Source organism: Pseudorca crassidens, chromosome 15 (assembly GCF_039906515.1).
Source record: "Pseudorca crassidens isolate mPseCra1 chromosome 15, mPseCra1.hap1, whole genome shotgun sequence".
In the NCBI taxonomy this organism is placed as follows: domain Eukaryota; kingdom Metazoa; phylum Chordata; class Mammalia; order Artiodactyla; family Delphinidae; genus Pseudorca; species Pseudorca crassidens.
In genome coordinates, this window is record NC_090310.1 from 50,585,345 (window position 1) to 50,605,073 (window position 19,729).

Consider the following 19,729-nt stretch of genomic DNA (forward strand, 5'->3'; position numbering starts at 1 on the left):
GTAGAGGGAGGATGAACAGGGCCCGCAGACACGTGGGCTCCTGGCTCCATAGGGAGAAAACGCCTAAAAAAAAAAAAAAAAAAAAAAACTCCGCCTGGGGTCTCGGCTTTGCCTGTCACAGCGTGACACGGCATATTGCCAGTCTTGGCCACCGAGGTGCTGGCTTCTTACCCTCATTAGCCTGGCTAAGGTGCCTGGCTCCAGGAGAGCAGGCGTGGCGTGGGTCCTGGGCTCAGGAACACCGGGTCTTCGGGTCCCTGGCGGGGATCTGACCCCAAGTCTGTCTCGCAGTGATTGACAGCTGCACGGTAGCCATGGCCTCCAATGACACGCCTGAAGGGGTGCGCTATATTTCCTCCAATGTCTGCGGTCCCCACGGGAAGTGCAAGAGTCAGTCGGGAGGCAAATTCACCTGTGACTGTAACAAAGGCTTCACTGGAACGTACTGCCATGAAAGTAAGACCCCGCATCCTCGGGGAATGGGCCGAGGTCCCCCAAACCCTGCCCCGGCCCAGCTGGGGGGCATCTGGAATAATTTCAGGAGAGATCAGTCCAGGTTTACCACCTACAATCTAAGACTGAGGTCATGTTTAACTTACGAGATCACTGACGCCTCTTAAGTCTTCAGCACGTTTATTTTAGAATGTTCTGGAACCTTACTAGATCGGGTGGTCCGCTTTGCCTAGGAGTTTCCTCTCCACTCTCTCCAAGTAGCTTAGTGTGAAGACATTAAATAAAAGGGACGGGGTGCTCTCTGGAGGCCCCTGCTTGATAAAACTGCCCGCCGGATTCAGAAACAGTCCTGACGGAGTTAAATGTTGAGGTGCCCAGTGTATTTTCTCAGGAGAGGCAGGGAAGCCCGCAGAACAGTGCTTGGCGGTGGCATTACTTTCCTTCGTTTGCTTACCTGTGTTTCTGTTTGCTTTCCTTTCACAGATATTAATGACTGTGAGAGCAACCCCTGTAAAAATGGTGGTACCTGCATCGATGGTGTCAACTCCTACAAGTGTATCTGCAGTGGTGGCTGGGAGGGCGCCTACTGTGAGACCAGTGAGTTCAGGGGTCCTCTGGGGACAGACAGCTCTGGGGGGTGTGGGCAGGACAGAATCCACATGGGAAGCCTTTCTTCTTCGTGGAAATATCTGGGAGTTGGACCCCGACAGTTCCTGCCCTGGGACGGCATGGCCTGTGTCCTATTTGCATGTGTTGATGCTGACGCCAGCCAGCGGGAAGGAACTTCTGCGGAGGAGCTTATAGAATTAGACCCTGTAATTAGGATGATAGATATCCCCACTTGCAGGAAAAGTGATCATCTTGCTGTTTGGGTTGTCCTTTCTGCCCATCTTGACTTTAACTTCCATGGCCTGTCGGGGGCTCCTTTATTCCTGGGAAAGGGTGACCGTGTTTAAGTCCCCGGGTGTCTGCTGGTTTTGAAGTGGGCGTGGAAAGCAGGGGCTGGGGGCGGAGAGATGCAGTCCTTAGGCGTCGCGGGGCGTGGATGGGCTTGGGAGCGTCTTCAGCCGGCTGTCTCCTCTGATTGCAGATATTAACGACTGCAGCCAGAACCCCTGCCACAACGGGGGCTCGTGTCGCGACCTGGTCAACGACTTTTACTGCGACTGTAAAAACGGGTGGAAAGGCAAGACCTGCCACTCACGTAAGTGGTGGCCGGCTAGGATCCTGCCCTGTCTTCCGTGAGCAGGGCCGGCCAGGGGCTCACGGCGGGATCTTCTCCTCCAGGTGACAGCCAGTGTGATGAGGCTACGTGCAACAATGGTGGCACCTGCTATGACGAGGGGGACGCTTTCAAGTGCATGTGTCCCGGAGGCTGGGAAGGAACGACCTGTAACATAGGTATCTTTCCGCCCTCCCTGGGCCTCACAGGGGCTGTGGGCCTGTGAGCCTATGACTGTTTCCTGGGACCTGGTTTCTGCCCCTCCAGACTGTCACTGGATCCTCAGGGAGGGTGGCCTTGTCTGCTCTTGTCTCATAGCCCGAAACAGTAGCTGCCTGCCTAACCCCTGCCACAATGGGGGCACCTGTGTGGTCAACGGCGAGTCCTTCACGTGTGTCTGCAAAGAAGGCTGGGAGGGGCCCATCTGTACACAGAGTGAGTGTTTCCCCTCCCCCCGCTTGCCACCTTGAACTCTCTGAGGGCTGCAGGAGTCCATCCTGACACCCCCAGGGACTGGCAATGGAAACCAGAAGCAGAGCTGTTTGATGTCTGCTTCTGCATCACCTGGGTCTGTTCTAATGACTTGATGGGATGCAGCCCTGACCTGGGCATGAGAAAGTCGCCGAGGAGATAAGTGGAGACAGATGGCGTCGTGGTTCTCAGCTCTGGTCTGACCAGCAGCCTGTCTCCATCCATTCTCACACCCCCTGCCCACCCCACCCAGGGCCTCTTCCTGTGTACATGTGTCCCACGGTGAATGGGACCAAGTGTGGTGTGGGCCTGGTTCCAATTGAGCAGAGGTCTTAAGCTCCTTCTGCCGGTGTTAACGACAGCTTTATCATCTGGGTATTGTGGAAATCACTGGTGTTTTGACTTAGGGCTAAGAAGGCCTCGCCGTTAAGTTGTCTTTTTTTACTTTGCAGATACCAATGACTGCAGTCCTCATCCCTGGTAAGCATGGCCACCTTTTAAGCCGGCGCTTTATTGTTGGCTGTGACACGTGTGGGCGTCTCCTGGGGATCTTGTTTAAAGTGCAGGTTCGGATGCAGGAGGTCTGGGAGCTGCTGCACATTCCTCTTCTCTGACAGGCTCCCAGGCAATGCCGATCCTGCTGGTCCGCGGACCACACTTTAGTCAGGTTGTGTTCTCATTTAGAGCAGTGATTCTCAAACTTGGCTGCACGCGAGAATTACCCGGGGAGCATTTATAAGTTCCAGTCCCTGGGCTGCAACCGAGACCTGTGATGTTAGACTCTCTGGGGGTGGGACCCAGGCATCAGTGTTTTTAAAGCTCCCAGGCAGTGGTGCGTGTGAGCAGGGGTGAGAGCCGCTGATCGTAACTGGCACGGCTACCTTTGAACTGGCAGGGGAAGTGGTGGACTGGTGGTGACCGAGGGGTCTTTGCTTTCATAGTTACAACAGTGGCACATGCGTGGATGGAGAGAACTGGTACCGCTGTGAGTGCGCCCCCGGCTTCGCTGGGCCCGACTGCAGGATAAGTAAGGACCACCTCCGACTGGGTCTTCCCACTCCAAACCCTCAGCCTGAGAGTTTTCATCTTTAAAATAATTATGGCCATGGTTCTAAGTAGCCTTGACAAGTAATCTGCCTCCAGCTGGGATTAAGACGGCTCTGGCCGGCCCCTCCCTGGGGGACACAGCCCTCCTTGCTCTAGGGGAGAGAGCGTCAGCCACAGAATTTGGTGATTAATCTACTCTGAGGTCCTAAGGAAAGAGTGTGCCTGTCCCCGTGACTAACATGAAATTATGGGCAAGCGGACGTTGCCACATCCATGCTGGTAGGGGACAGAGCTAAGGCCACAGAAGGGACTGGGGCTGCGGTTTCCAGGGCTTGATCAGGCCCCGGTGAAATGATTAAACAAAATGGAGGCAGGCAATGCAGTTTTTCAGGAAGTTCACAGTTTATTCTTTATTTTGAGCCTTTTCCCTACTTTTTTTTTTTTACATGCCCTTTCTTTTGCCAAAAAAGGTGATAGATTTAGTTGTACTACTTTTGTGTCCTTGTCCCTAAAGTATTTAAAGTTTTACTGGTCCTTGAGGTCCCCAGGTCTGGGACTTCAAGAACTACTAGATGGGGGAACTGTGTATCTGTTTCATGTTTCTGAATCGGGCGTCAGCAAATTATGGCCTGGGGGCCAAAATAAAGTTTTATTGACACACAGCCACACCCTTGTTGATGTACTGTCTAGGGCTGCTTTCATGCTGCAACAGAGTTGAGCAGTCATGACATGACGGAGACTACATGGCCTGCAAAGCCTAAAATAGTTACTAGCTGACCCTTTTCAAGATCTTTGCCGGCCCTTGTTCTAAATCGTACTATCAGAGAAAAAGGAACCTCAGTTAAAAATTGCTGCTTCCCCATATGATTCTCAGCTGTTAGAAATCAGGCTAGTGGTGGTCCTTGCGGGGCAGTGACTGGAGACTCTGGGAGTACTGATGATCTGTTTCTTTATTTGGGTGCTGGTCATGTGATGAAAATGCGTTAAGGTTATACTTAGAAAGCTTATCTGTACGTTTTGTCAGTAAAAACTTAGAAAAACGTTGCTGCCTCCCACTGGGGCCTAAGCTCGAACTCCATTTTTCCTAGACATCAACGAATGCCAGTCTTCACCTTGTGCCTTCGGGGCAACGTGTGTGGATGAGATCAATGGGTACCGGTGTGTCTGCCCCCCAGGGCACAGTGGTGCTAAATGCCAGGAAGGTAAGTGGGCCGGGCCCAGCTGCCCGTGTGTCCTGCGGGCTGAGCGGGCACTGCAGTCACTGTTTTGACTGTTCGTGAGTGGAACTACGCTCAGAGAACACGGAGGGGGGACATCCACTTGGGACCACAGGGAAGGGGAAACCTGAGGGGGGGCGGTCCCGTGAAAACAGCGTAGCTGTTGGTTTTAGCCAGCTGTTGCCACAACTATGCTGTGTGACAACCATCCCCGATCTCCGTGTGTACGACAAGTATTGGTGTTGCTCGTGGGCACAAAGGCACAAGCAGAGCGATGGATGCCTCGGCTTGGGTGCCCAGGTCTGTGTGCCACCCCATCCTCCTTGGACCAGCACTGTATCCAGGGCATGTCCTTTCCCTGGCAAACAGTAGGCTCTCAAGGGGCCAAGCTCACCCGGGAGAGACTCTGCTCACATCGCATCCCAACGCACTGCACTGACCAAAGCCGGTCACGTGGCCGGGTGCAAAGGCCACCGGGGAGGGAGGGATGCTTGCCCATAGTGGGAGCAACTGTGTTGTTATGGGGCAAGGGGCAACAGGTGTAATCACTTCCCGACAGGCAGGGAGTGAAGAATCAGGAGAACTGTCTCCAGAAAAGGCAACTCCTCCCACTCACGAGTCTCCACCTCAGTTTCAGGGAGATCTTGCATCACCGTGGGGAGCGTGATACCTGATGGGGCCAAGTGGGACGATGACTGCAACACCTGCCAGTGCCTGGACGGGAGGATTGCCTGCTCGAAGGTAGGCGTGGCCCCAGCCACCGGCGTTCTGGTTCTGGAACTGCCAACGAGCGTCTCCTGAGCTCTACTCTGTCTCTGCAGGTGTGGTGTGGCCCCCGCCCTTGCTCGCTGCACAAAGGGCACAGCGAGTGCCCCAGCGGGCAGAGCTGCATCCCCATCCTGGACGCCCAGTGCTTCGTGCGCCCCTGCACTGGTGTGGGTGAGTGCCGGTCCTCCAGCCTCCAGCCCGTGAAGACCAAGTGTGCCTCCGACCCCTACTACCAGGACAACTGTGCCAACATCACGTTCACCTTCAACAAGGAGATGATGTCGCCGGTACGGAACACCTTGCTGGCTTTGGAGAGGTGGGGTGTGTCTGCTTGCCCTAAAGCAGGGGTGTCACGAGCTCGGATCTCCTCCTCCTTAGCCTAGATTCTTGTCTTACACCAGAGCTCAGCTTCTGAATATAGCTTCACTTTCAAGCAAACAGCAGCCTTTTTTCCTTCCGCTCTTTTACGTGTGTGTGGATTTAAAAATCTCGTTCTAGGGTCTCACCACAGAGCATATTTGCAGCCAGTTGCGGAATTTGAATATTTTGAAGAATGTTTCTGCTGAATATTCAATCTACATAGCTTGCGAGCCTTCCCCTTCTGCAAACAATGAAATACACGTGGCCATTGTGAGTATGAGACCCATGCACGCTTAGTTGTTCGATTGCCAAGTAGCTCAGAAACTTCACTTAGCCAGTGTCCAGATGAGCAGATACATTGAAGGAGAGCTTGACATACACGTGTGGTCAAATAATTTTGAATGAAGGTGACTGTGGAGTGTCCCTGACCCTCTGGTCTGATGAGTCTTCCTTTTCCAGTCTGCTGAAGACATCCGGGATGATGGAAACCCAATCAAGGAAATCACCGACAAAATTATAGATCTTGTTAGTAAACGTGAAGGGAACAGCTCACTGATCGCCGCCGTTGCGGAAGTGAGAGTTCAGAGGCGTCCTCTGAAGAACAGAACAGGTAGGTGGATGGGGGCAGTGGTCCCTTTCTGTGAGGACTGTCACGTCCATCTCATCGATAAGACCAATACAGGGCTTCCCTGGTGGCGCAGTGGTTGAGAGTCCGCCTGCCGATGCAGGGGACACGGATTCGTGCCCCAGTCCGGGAGGGTCCCACGTGCCGCGGAGCGGCTGCGCCCGTGAGAAATGGCCACTGGGCCTGTGCGTCGGAGCCTGTTGCTCCGCAACGGGAGAGGCCACAACAGTGAGAGGCCCGTGTACCGCAAAAAAAAAATAAAATAAGACCAATACAACCGGCGTCCAGTAAAACCTCCAGGGTGGGGAGTTACTTGACGGTTCCCTACTCAAGGACCCCCCACTTTTAACTGAGAAAACAGAGGCCATCTGACGTGACCAAGGTCACATGGCAAAGGGCAGAGGCGTCCCTGACTTGTTCCCCTGCCTGCAAGCTGTGCTCCAGCAGGCGGGCGCCCTTCCAGGCACACATTGTCTCTGGGTCCTGGGAAGAGCATGGCTGTGCCTTGAGCGTGTGTCTGTGCGGAGCCTGTCCTGTGCTCCGGTATCGGGGGACAGCCCGTCCTAAGCACTGAGACACGGGTTTGATAGATGGCTCGATGGCCCCGCAGGATGTCCAGAGTCCCCCGTGGATGCCCCGAGCATCACCGTTCTAGTGAAGCGACTTGCCGGGCGCAGGACCACTGGGGGCATTTGAGCCGTCCATGCCGGGAGCCTCTTGCTGATGCTTCCGAAAACCGGCTCCTCTAATGAGCTGCCTAAGTAGCCAGCCTCCCCGTGACCGGCCCAGATGCTGCTCCGCGCCGAGGCGGGAGCCTCTACGGGCTGCTGCTCGGCCTAGTCTCTTCAGGGATGCTGGGAGGTGACGATGTGTGGTTGGGAAAGGGACTCGTCCCCATGCGCCCTTCTTAGGGACCAAGGACGGGAGCCGTGGGCGCGGGACTCACGGGGGTGCCCCTGCCTTGCAGATTTCCTGGTGCCCCTGCTGAGCTCGGTCCTGACCGTGGCCTGGGTCTGCTGCCTGGTGACCGCCTTCTACTGGTGCGTGCGCAAGCGGCGGAAGCCCGGCAGCCACGCGCGCTCGGCCTCTGAGGAGAGCACCACCAACAACGTGCGGGAGCAGCTGAACCAGATCAAGAACCCCATCGAGAAGCACGGGGCCAACACAGTCCCCATCAAGGACTACGAGAACAAGAACTCCAAAATGTCCAAAATAAGGACACACAACTCGGAGGTGGAAGAGGACGACATGGACAAGCACCAGCAGAAAGCCCGCTTCGCCAGGCAGGCCACGTACACGCTGGTCGACAGAGAGGAGAAGCCCCCCCACGGCACGCCGGCCAAACACCCGAACTGGACAAACAAACAGGACAACAGAGACCTGGAGAGCGCGCAGAGCCTGAACCGCATGGAGTACATCGTATAGCAGACGGCGGGCGGAGTCTGAGGGCGCCCGGGGTTCCTGAAGCTTCTCCAGCTGTCCTGTCGTGTTCCGGTCCCAGGCTGTCCTTGACGTAGAACCCCTGTGTTAATTTAAGTTCTGACAAGCTGGCTTACACTGGCAATGGTAGTTTCTGTGGTTGGCTGGGCAGCACTGCATCGCACAGCTATGCAAACACCAGGCCCCGGGGCCCCGCCCCTGTCGGATCAGGCTCCCAGGAGAACACCCGGCCCCCCGAGGTCTCCAGCCTCCACTTCTGCCAGATGTCCCGATGGTGATGCAGTCTTAGGATCATAGTTTTTATTTATATTTATTGACTCTTGAGTTGTTTTTGTATATTGGTTTTATGATGACGTCCAAGTAGTTCTGTATTTGAAAAGTGCCTTTGCAGCTCAGAACCACAGCAACTATCACAAATGAGTTTATTATTTATTTTTTTTATTGTATTTTGTTGTTGTTGTTGGGGGAGGGGGACTTTGATGTCAGCAGTTGCTGGTAAAATGAAGAATTTAAAGAGGAAAAATGTGTCAAAAGTAGAATTTTGTATAGTTCTGTAAATAATTCTTTTTTATTAATCACTGTGTATATTTGATTTATTAACTTAATAATCAAGAGCCTTAAGACATCATTCCTTTTTATTTATATGTACGTGTTTAGAATTGAAGGTTTTTGATAGCGTTGTAAGCGTATGGCTTTATTTTTTTGACCTTATTTTCTTATTACGTGTTGCCTATAAGCCAAAATTAAGGTGTTTGAAAATAGTTTATTTTAAGACAATAGGATGGCCTTCTGTGCCTGGAATACTGGTGGAGTTGTTTTTTTTTTTTTTTTCGTACGACGTCAGATGTTTAAAACCCCGACTGAGGCAGTTTGAGAGTTAGTCTAGAACAAGTGTTTTTTTTTTTCGTTTTTTTTGTTTTGCTTTAGACTTGAAAGAGACAGGCAGGTGATCTGCTACCGAGCAGTTTAAGGGAACAAGCTGAGCTATGACTAAACGTAGCCAAAACGTGAGTGGTTGAAGATCATTAAAGATATCAAATTAATTGTGTGAAGTTGGAAGCACACCAATCTTATCTTGTAAATTCTGATTTCTTTTCATCATTCGTAATGTAAGACTGAACCACTTGTAGATTTGATTTTGTGTTGTTATCTACTGCATTTAGGGAGTATTCTCATAAGCTAGTTGAATACTTGAACCGTAAAATGTCCAGAAAGGTCACTGTTTAGATTTGCCAGAGTCCACTGCCTGCCTTAAGTGAGGAAATCAAAATGCTATGACGAAATTTAAGATCAAAAAGACTTATTAAAAATTGACTTCGTCGGTTCACCGTTAAGACCGTGAAGATCCTTTGTATTGCCCTCTTAGTGTTATACGAACATAAACATACATCTTTGATGTGTTGTTCCTGGCAATAAATTTTGAAAAGTCATATTTATTAAATTTTTTTGTACGAAAACACGGACCAGTGTGGCCTCTTCTGAGCTTATGTAGTTCTGCCTGGCTCTGCCTTGTGCCTTTGCCAGCGCCCTGGGTCTGTCCTGGTGACTGGGGTGTGAGAAGTAGGCTGTGCTTGACAGGGTCCCCCATCAAGAACGGAAAGCCTTTTCAGCCATAACATTCTCGAAACCCCGAGGGGCTGCTGTGAAGCTGGAGCTGTGAGCCCCGTCTTGGGGGCCTAGATGCCCTTGTTATTCGACAGCAAGTGTGAATACTGCTTGAATAAACACCACTGGATTAATGGCCTGCAGTGTGGACTGAATTGTTTTGAGCACTTGCGGGGGAACGCCCACCGCAGTAAAAGGGTTTTAAATAGCTTGGAATTGGTGCTGGGGGATTAGGAGGGAGACTGGATGCTTTCTCTTATTTTTCCCTGGCTGTTTGGATGAATGTGGATGTCCTGCCGTCACTGCAGACCACACCCTTGTGGCTTTCGTGCACCTTGTACCTCTGGGCTGGTCTCCGCAGGAGGTGGTGGTTACAAGCTTCTGGGGTGAGGGCCCTTCTGCCCCTCACCACCTTGCTCCTAGGGAGTGCGCGAGTGGCTGGCCTCCCGTGCAGAGCCGGGCTGCTCCTACCTGTAAAGGGCAGGTGAGCTGTGGTTGTTGCTCGTGGCTGCTGGGGCCAGAGGCCAACAAGCCTGCCCCACATGGCGCGGCGGGGTAGAGTGGGGGAAGCTTTGCCTCTGGCATCTCGGCACCGAGGGATGAACCACCAGTGACAGGCATGTGGACAGCTTCCAGCAGCTTTGAGGAGTTGCCAGGAGTTCCCTCCTCTGGTTAGGAAGCTATAGCTTACCCTCCTCGGAGCTGTGACACCCAGGCTGTCACCCCCCCTCCAGTCTTCATAGTAGAACTCCAGCTGGAGTGACAAACTGAGCAGAGGAAAAGCTACGGGGATGTTTATCTTTCTTCATTCTTGGGAAGCTTCTCTTTCTACCAGGTTAGGAGGCGTGTCCCGATGGGCATCTTGGTTAAGAATGGATGGCGGGTTGAAGCGTCCCTGGTTCCTTGTGCACGAGTGGAGGCCATCAGGGGAATCAGTCCCCTGGTTCCTCGTGCACGAGTGGAGGCCATCAGGGGAATCAGTCCGGGACAGAGTTTTGGCTCGGGGAGGGAGCGCGAAGGACCTGGACCGTGACGGGTCTGGGTTTCCACGATGTCTGCCTGTCCTGGAACGGGACCCCGTATCACTGCTCTGCGGGGCTCAGGTCAGAGGGAGGGAGCAGTGCTTTCCCGGTACAGACCCGACGAGCAGGACAGTCTGAGTTCAAATGCTACCTTGCCCCGGTGGTTTGTAAACTTGGATTCTGCAGGACCCAGAATTCCCTGGGTAGTTGCCAAAGGCTTGTGTGCCAAGAAAAGAGTTTAATGAGCCTCTTCAATTCTTTATTCCAGGAGGGAAGCGATCTTGTGATTGTTACTTTAAGGAGCCTTCTATGCAGGACACGCTGGGTAGTGGAAAGGATGAGATGGTCTCATCTGGACAGGGCTCAAAGCCACGACCTTGGTCGTTAAGGGAGGTGGTCCCCTTTCTCCAGGCCCTGGTTATCCTGGGGGCAGGAATGTGCAAAAGAAGGGACTTAGAACCTTCCCTATCCCCTGGGAATGTTCTGTGCCCTCTGTAAGCAGGCCCTGGAAAAGGAAGAATTTTCCGTCCAGAAACATGGCTAACTAGAACTCCAGCATTAGAACACATATATACCATGAAACTCCGGGAAAGCATCAGCTCACAGTTGGGTGCTTTAGGATGGGACACTGTCCTGGGATTCTAGACTTACGTAATGCAGAGTTAGAACAGAGGGGTATATCTTGACTAAAAGCCCAGTGAGACTGGGTGATGAGCAGAAGCAGAACTTGTAAGCTGGGGAGGGGGTTTCTCTTAAATACAGAGTCCCAGGCCTGGCCCATGATTCATAAGTGGAGCCTGGGAACCTGTATTTTCAACAAGCTGTCCCCTCCTCCCCCAATCCTCCCTGGTTTAGGTACAGCAAACTTTGAGAACAGCTTCACTAAAGTACTAAAGTACAAGCTCTTCCATTAATTACAAGGTTTTTCCTCCTTGTTAAACTGAATTAAGTATTCTGGAAGCTGGTTTGTTGCTCAATTGCCACCTGACATCATTTTTAAGTAAATTAACGACACCTCCCCTTGAACAAGTTGTGGTGTAAGAGCTTCATTTTATTGGCTGATCTGAGGGGGTCAGTGAGTCAAAGTTAACTTATTTGGTAATATTTCTTAGGTAGCAAAGAGCCCAAGGAACCAGACTGTGGGTTTCCCACATTTCTGAACGGCATACACCTGTCGACCCCAAAGTGAGCAAGCGTGCGGCTAAAAACCAGTTAGTTACCTTTAAAGAAAAAAAAAAAATGTCCCACCGGCCTGCAGAGGATTGCGACCTAGGCTGAGCAAAGTTCCAGCAAAGTTTCCGCTTCGACGGCGGCTTTCTTTCTTGCCTCTACTGGGAATGAGAAACAGGAGTTCAGAGGTTCCCGGGCTGGGAAGACACACAAGTACTGGGTTATGGGAAGTCTCCTCCTGCTAATGTGTATTTATACTTTGTAAACTCTGATTCATCTGAGCATTGAAACAGAAATCTGCTTCCTGAGGTTCTGTTTTTAAATAGATAGTTTGCAAAAACAACAATTATTTTTCTTAACATTTTTTTTTCCATCCCACAAGCAGCTAAACATGCCGGCTCGGGCTATGTCAGGCTCCAACTGTGCCAACAGACAGCTTGGTCATCAGAGGTAGAAGGGTGCCCCAAGGCCGTTCTGTGGGGTTCTGGCCCCAGAAGTCTTAAAAACAAAGTTTAGAAACCATCAGGGCAATCGTGTTGTGTCACTTTAAGTACTTTAAGTCCGTGAGATATTCCTGGGTCTATTAAGAATAACGAATTGCCCTTTGTGAACAACTGCCTTCTGATGGTGGTTAAAAGTAAGGGCAAGTGGGGGTGATGCTCGCAGGGCTGTGGGTACCGCTGCCTGGCACAGACGGGCCTGCACACCTGCATGGCACCCTCTGAGATCGTGTCACGAGGGTGCGGCTCCCTGGCTTTGGACATGAATTCTACCTGTGTCACTTGCTCCCACATGCCGGGCACAGCCTCCTGGCTTACAGTGTGTTTCTTTCAAGTCCCAGGCAGCTTTTACAAGTCTTAAATTCTGTATCATTATGCACGGGCCCCGTATTAACCTGTGATATGAAAGTTGGGGAAATTAACTTGGAGAGTAAAGGCTCTTAAACCCAATGAGAACCTTGAATGGAGGCCTCCCCGCCGCCCCGCCCCGTCCCCTGCAACTGTCCACATCAGGGCACCCAAGGGTTGAATTACTCCGAGAGCAAAAGCAGATGCCAGCAACATGAAAGTAACAGCTTTGTTTCAAAGAGAAGCTCTCCTGGCAGGGACAGTGGGGCTCCTCCACGATCCCCAGGGGAACACAAGTTAGCAGCTGGCTTCCTAATGACTACTCAGCGCCCAGACGGGTTGGCCCCCGGCTCTGTTTTGCACCTGAAGACTGAAAAGCTGCTTTACTTCATCCTTTCTGAGAAATGTGCAGTTGAAAAGCCTTCATTGGAGACTCGCCCGGGTATTAATGCAATAGGTGACCTTACCAGTGAAAGGATCCACCCCTCCTTACTTTCCCAGAAGGGGAAGCTGAGGCCTAGAGAGGATCGGGGACCTGTCCCAGGCCACACAGAGTTAGCGGCAGCCAAGACTAGAACCTGGGGCTCCTGCTAGCTGGGCTGCTCTGCGTTTTCTGCGTCTTCCGGGGATTTGCCAGGTTTATGTCCAGATCCTGCCCTTGATGTGATTTTCAAAGGTAAAGAATTGGGAGATCAGCAATTAACAAAAAGGGGGGCCGCAGGAAGCTGCTGTAAAGACAGTGGCATTGATCTGAGCTGTGCCTCCTCTGGGCTTTGCCTAGAAAGTGACATCTTTATAAATCTGTGAGCAACAGATATTTTCCTAACCAAAGGCAGATGAAAGCGCATCCCTTTGGAGGTGATTTCCTTGTTCTTGGGCAGCTTCACACGTCCTTTTTAGTTTCTGCTTCATAGAATTAGAAGATGAATCGCAGGAAAAGAGGCTCAGAAAGGAAAGCCAGTGACAGGCCCCTAGGTCCTACTCCTCCCTGCGCTGCACACACGTGCACGCCCTTCCACAGGGGTTTTCAGGATGATCACGACACTCTCCGTGTCTGAGGCAGTTGGGAGGGTGCCGGCCAGTGTCAGGTGATTTGCAATTACAACAGGCCTCCTCTCACACCCCTTAACCACGCTTGCCTCCCTGGCAGGTTACGTCCAGGTTATGGAGCAAAAAGCCCTTGAGCAGCTAAAAAGATGAAAAGCCAAGGCAGTTGAACGTGATGCCACGCCACGACAGGGTGCAGCCACGCCATGACGGGATGCAGCGGGGCTGGCACAGACGCACCTGGGAGTTCCTGGAACCGCCCGTGGGCCACTCTGCCTCTTCCACCAACACCTGTGCTCTCCCCACCCGCTGAGGAGGGATGGGAGTGGGTCCCACATCTCTAACCTGTTTGTCATGTTGGGGAGGCCAGAATTAGGCGTAGTATGCTAAAGTTTCCTATGCGCTGAGGCACCAGCGCCGACCGATTTGGGAAAACTCCATCCTGGGGACAGAAATGTCAACCCTCCAAGTTCAGGACACAGACAATCAGATACCCTCACAAGGCTCTCTGGCTTGGCAGGGATGGTTTTGGGAAGTGTTTTTGAAAGAATCCAAGGCACAAAACAGAAAGGAAGAGCACAAATGTGAAACAGCTACAGTTTTGCACAAAACTGAGGGCATGGTGGCTGAGATGTGAAGGAAAGGGAGTGGGAGGGGCGAGTCAGGCCTCCCCACCCCCTCTGCTCTCCCAGCACCCAAGGCCGGTATCTCTGCATTTGCTTCCTGTGCCTTCTCGGTCCAACACTCAACAAAAGAGGCCCCGAACAGAATGTAAATTGATGCAGCCACTATGGAAAACAGTCTGGAGTTTCCTTAAAAAACTAAAAATAGAGCTAACCATATGATCCAGCAATCTCACTCCTGGGCGTACATCTGGAAAAGATGAAAACTCTAATTTGAAAAGATACATGCACCCAAATGTTCATAGCAGCGCTATTCACAACATCCAAGACATGGAAGCAACCTAAGTGTCCAACAACAGATGAATGGATAAAGAAGATGTGGTGTATATATATGCAATGGAATATTACTCAGCCACAAAAAAGAATGAAATATTGTCATTTGCAGCAACACGGATGGACCTAGAGATTATCACACTAAGTGAAGTTAGACAGAGAAAGACAAATATCATATGATATCACTTATATGTGAAATCTAAAAAAAATAATACCAATCAACTTATTTGCAAAACAGAAACAGACTCACAGACATAGAAAAGAAACTTATGGTTACTAAAGGTGAACGGGAAGAGGGAGGGATAAATTAGGAGTATACGATTAAAAGAAACATACCATTATGTATAAAATAGATAAACAACAAGGATTTACCATATAGCACAGGGAACTATATTCAATATCTTGTAATAACCTATAATGGAAAACCATCTGAAGTTGTACACCTGAAACTAACACAATATTATAAGTCAACTATGGTTCAATTTAAATAGATAGGCCCAAACATCTCCTCCTGGGTGCTCTGCCTCCAACTGGGCCTGTCACTTTCACCTTCTCGGGCACAGGGCCAGGCTGAGCACTGAGCCGTCAGGGGCCTGCACTCTGAAGCCGCACTTCCTTGATTCCCTTGCAGCTATTCCATCCCAACTCCTGGCGTTAGTATTTTCTGCCTGGGAGGTGTTAGGCGCACACTAGAGCGGCCCAACAGCAATTTCTGGGCTTTGGGTTTGGACAGGCCTGGATTCTAGGCTCTGCCACTTACCAACTCGGGGAAACTTTCCAAAATTCCCTGTGCCTCAGTTTCCCCATCTGTGAGATGGTGATAAGAAATGTGTGCCACTGTTAGTATTCATGAAAAAGGGCCGCAGGAAGAAAGAACGCTGCTCTCAGTACTTCTCTTAGCATCCCGTGAGACCAGAGAGTCCATTAAAAGATGAAGGAATCCAGCTAGATTTCAGTGACAGCCTCCGCTCTTACCATTGAACTGGGCCCCTGTCAGAGAAGAGCCAAGGGCTGCTGGATCTGGTGGTAGATGGCTCCCAAAGACTCCTGGTTCCTGGTTCTTTGACCAAACCCTAATCTAAGTCCTACTGTGAAGGGATTTTTCAGACCTAATTAAAGTCCCAAATTCAGTTAGCCTTAAAATATGGAGATTATCCCAGTGGGGCTGACCTAATCACAGGAGCTTTAAAAGCAGGGAGTTTTCTCAGGCTGGTCACAGAAGGAGAAGTCAGAGAGATTCAAAATATGAAAAAGATTCAGCACAAGGGGTTTCTCCATTACTGAGATGGAGGGGTAGGCATGTGGCAAGGTCCTGAGAACAGCCAGGAGATGCTGAGCAAACCCCTCCCAGCTAACCACCAGCAGGACCCCAGGGCTCTTAGTCTCACGGCTGCCAACAACCCAAAGGAGCCTGGAAGTGGGCCTTTCACTAGTCGAGCCTCCAGATGAGGACACAGCCCAGCTGATACCTTGATTCCAGCCTTTTGAGACCCAAAGCGGAGGACCCAGCTAAAAGGTGTCAGGAACCGAGATAATACCTATGTGTTGTTTGAAGCTGCTAGTTTGTGGTGATTTGTTACGCAGCAATAGCAAACCAATGCAGGCCTCTTGTAAAGGGGGTGGCACCAGGCTGTGTCTGGTGTGGGTGCTATACCGTATTTGGTTCTGACTATATAAATCGTGGACTTTTTCCTGGATCAATTCAGTGCCTGCTACCAGTGCTGCAGATAGAAAAGCTCATTTAAGACGAGAATGAACTACAGGATCACAAAAAATCTTGGTGCCCAATGAAATTCTACAACAGTGTGTGGTCTGAGAATGTAGATGACTCGCTATAGCCTCTAAATAATACTAATAGAACATAGTTCTTCCACATCCATCCTCTTCACTGTTTTAAAAAATTAAGGCCAAACAAGGTAAGCTCAGGTGCCTGGCCTTGGAGGACTCCAGGACACACAGTCTTGGGCCAGTTTTCTCTCCTCATGAAACGTGATAATGTTTGATGCCTGTTTTCTTGCTGATGCTTTCAGTGGACTGGACGTCTCAGAATCACTTTGTAATGCCTTTCCCTATAGGGATATTCCTTCCCTGGCTGTCCTCACTGAGCTGTGACCATCTCCTCTGCACTGAAAGGGGCTAAATGTTGAGCCCAACTTACTCTCCCACCATCTCCTCTCTCCTAAGTTTGTGCTCTTACGGTGGGCGCTGGCCTGGGTGGGCATGCAAAGCCAGTGGCAGAAAGTGAAGATTCTCTCAAGTATGGTGCGCTTTTCTAAAATATTACTAGGACCTAGAATTAGACCTTACGAACACGAGGAACCGCAGCCACAGTTGTTTCTACAACCAGGACCCAGAACATGCGATTTGATAAAGTGGTGCCGAGAAACACTGTCTTCAAGAGAAAGGAAGACCAATTTGATGTAGAAGATTCACAGGCGGACCGAGACTCTGCTTCTCTCTGAGCCTGTACAGAGACGTCAGGTGAGATCCAGAAGGTTCTTCCAGCTGGAGGTTCTTATTAGCATCAAAACAAGAACTCCAACAGCACTGCCCTGCAGTTCTGACACAGAGAGCACTTCCTCCCACTGGAGAGCTACCTGAGGATGCTTTTCTAGCTGCCCCGGGCTCTGCCCAGGTAGGCTCCACCCTGCTCTACAGGTCGCTGAGCTGAGCAGAAAGCGCTGGGGAAAGGCTCACAGGCAAGCATTTTAAGGAGAATATATTATACAAAGCAAAGCAGGGTTGCTGTTTCACAAGCCCCCATTCACGCTGACATCATTTCGGGAAGGCCTTCCAGGCCCCTCCCACCGGGACACATCCCAAACGCACAGCCCGCGTGTCACATCAGGGCTGGAGGTCGCCCTAATTTACCATCCCCCCTCCTCCCACTGACAACAGGAACGCATGAGCTGGTCTTGGTCCTCCCAGGCACCCACAGTGGGTTTGGGAAAGAGCCCTCCACATTCTTCTCACCAGCTGAGCATGTGAAGGAGGAACTGAAAAGGCCTTAGGAGCCACTGGGCCCAGAAAAACCCCCAGCCAATCTGTCACCTGCCTCCTCTGGAGAAGGGTCTGCCTGTCCATCCCGCAAATCCAGGGGCAGGTGGAGAGAGGGATGTGAGGCAGTGGGGGAAGTGAGAGCTGAGGCTGTGTCCATGAGTGTGTGTGTGTCCATGAGTGTGTGTCCACCAGTGTGTGTGTCTGTGTGCCCACAAGTGTGTACATCGATATGTGTCCGTGTCCATATGTCTATGAGGGCGTGTCCACAAGTGTGTCTGTGTGTGTCCATGAGTGTGTGCGTCGATGTGTGTGTGTCTAAGCGCAGAGACAGGGCTGGTAACAGAAGAACAGGCAAGAGGGCGTGGGAGACTGGGCCCTTATTTATAAAAGCTCTTCTGCCCTGAAGCAAGTCAAACTCCCTGCTGAGGAGCTGCTTTTCTTCCTCCCTTTTGAGTCTTCTTGCTGAACTGACCTCTCCCCCCGCAGAGGTCAGGGCTCTGCTCACCCTGGGCACCTCGCCTTCTGGTGCTGGATTGCCTTGGAAGCCCACAGAGGAGAGAATTCTTCAGCTCTAATTTCTGAGAGAAAAAAACTATAGTAAATCTCGTGAAGAAGTTTTTTTTTTTTTTTTAAAGAAATATATGCATGTTATGATCTTTGGGGAACTGTGGAAAAAACAGAAAGCAAACATGAAAACTGTACATCACCGGAGTCTCCTCCCACAGCCTGCTTCACCACCTAAAATAAATCAGGGTGGGTAATGAATGAGGTTTTAAGAAATATAACTGAACTTAAAATACAAGGTCAGCATCTCATCCTAGGTAATCCTTTAGAGGATGAGAAATTCTCCTGATTTTCCCACAGGGTTATTTCAGATGCGCTTTTTTGAGCCAAACTATTTTAAAAGCGTTCTTTCTTCCACTACCCTGCCAAATGTGAACTTGAGATTCACACGCACTTTTCGAGAGCCTATTAACGATATTAATGATCATGGATCAAAGGCAAACCCCAGACAATTATTTAGGTGTTTTAAAAACTCATCTTCTGTACGAGGGTAACAATTTCTCAGTGCTGGCAAAGATGAAGGTAGCCTCACGTGTCGGGTCTAAAGCAGCAGAAGTAACGTAGGGGGCCTTCGGGAGAAAAGAGAACACATCCCTCGTCGGATTAAAACTTACGCCTATTGATACCTTGTCGCCTAAGCCCTTCCCATTTGTTTGAAAGTAGGCCCATTTCTCATCTGCAGAAAGCCTCTCTTCTAAAGGATACTCAGCTCTTCGCAGACCCTGCCTCTTTTAACATCCAGTTAAACACACTCAAACCTCCACCCCCCAGTTTTACTTATTTTTTGGCCACGACTCACGGCTTGAGGGATCTTAGTTCCCCAACCAGGGGTCCAACCCGTGCCCCCTGCAGTGGAAGCGCGGAGTCTTAACCACTGAATGGCCAGGGAAGTCCCTACCCTCTGCTTTTAAACAATAGTTCTTAACTGTGGCATCTCATGAGAACTGGAGGAGCTTTTAAAACTGCCAATGCCTAGGCCAATAGAAGCTACCCAGGTAATTCCAATTTCAGTGTCAAGAACCCACTTTTAAACGGATGGTGAAATTAATACACGGAGTGGTACGCTTACCTCGGGGCTCTGTGGAGCCAAGTGTGGTACTTAAACTATCAGAGATTATTTGACAGATGAAGAAACTGAGGCCCGGGAGGTTAAGTGACTTGTCCCCAAATACATGAACCAATTGGTGGTAAAACAGCAGGGCTGTCAGTAGCCCCAGGCAGGCCAGGGCAGCTTTCCTGGGCCGGCCACATGGCACCCATGACCAAAACGGCCAGAAGAAACGGGCTTTGCTTTGTCGAGTGCAGCGGTTCTCAGCATTTCATGTACAGCTATTCAGATGTATTATTCCAACCTGATATTGAAATGCTTCTGAAAAATTATGTACAGGATCTGAGGGGAAATATATTTACAAGCAACCAGAGAGGCCTGGGATCCTGTCATAAAAGGCAGTGCAGAGAAAGAGTCAGCCCAGGGCTTCATTCGGTGCTGAACTAGGAGTAAATTCCCTTCGAAAATGGAAATGAATCCACTTGGGAAATGTCAAGATCCTCTGGAAAGGAGTCAAGGTCACATCCTTTAACCCCTCATGAGAGGAGTCTATCTTGACTCACACTGGGAGCAGAAGTGGTAACATAGCTGCAGTGTAGAGGCCGCCCCAAGTCTTACGGGACAATTTAATCACAACATCCTGCACAGGGTGTTCCAGACCTAAATCTTTAGGGCCAGTGGTTCAAATGAAGAGCCCCTTTGATTACTTTAACACAGTCTTCAAAACTTCAGAATTGCTTCAAGGCGGAAAAAGTCTCCAACAAATAGAACATAATGTTACAGATAGCATGTTCAGAAAAGGGCATTTTGAATGTATATTCCTTGGGGTTAATTCACTTGCTTTAAAGAAGAGTGACATACACTAA

At 50.5% G+C, this 19,729-nt stretch overlaps 1 protein-coding gene across 2 annotated transcripts in view; it reads left to right on the top strand.

Moving 5' to 3' along the window:
- Window positions 1-9,344, top strand: part of JAG1 (jagged canonical Notch ligand 1) — a 35,737-nt gene extending 26,393 nt beyond the window's left edge. The window contains exons 14-26 of one of the 2 annotated variants that reach the window (XM_067707479.1): window positions 292-456; window positions 937-1,050; window positions 1,544-1,657; window positions 1,741-1,854; window positions 1,994-2,110; window positions 2,599-2,626; window positions 3,088-3,173; window positions 4,282-4,395; window positions 5,042-5,151; window positions 5,232-5,465; window positions 5,677-5,808; window positions 5,998-6,148; window positions 7,131-9,344. In XM_067707479.1, coding sequence (XP_067563580.1) covers window positions 292-456; window positions 937-1,050; window positions 1,544-1,657; window positions 1,741-1,854; window positions 1,994-2,110; window positions 2,599-2,626; window positions 3,088-3,173; window positions 4,282-4,395; window positions 5,042-5,151; window positions 5,232-5,465; window positions 5,677-5,808; window positions 5,998-6,148; window positions 7,131-7,588 — 1,937 coding nt within the window. In that variant the 3' untranslated portion in view covers window positions 7,589-9,344. The remainder of the gene's footprint in view (window positions 1-291; window positions 457-936; window positions 1,051-1,543; window positions 1,658-1,740; window positions 1,855-1,993; window positions 2,111-2,598; window positions 2,627-3,087; window positions 3,174-4,281; window positions 4,396-5,041; window positions 5,152-5,231; window positions 5,466-5,676; window positions 5,809-5,997; window positions 6,149-7,130) is intronic. The other variant, XM_067707480.1, reaches the window with a different exon arrangement.
- Window positions 9,345-19,729: the final 10,385 nt, after the last annotated feature.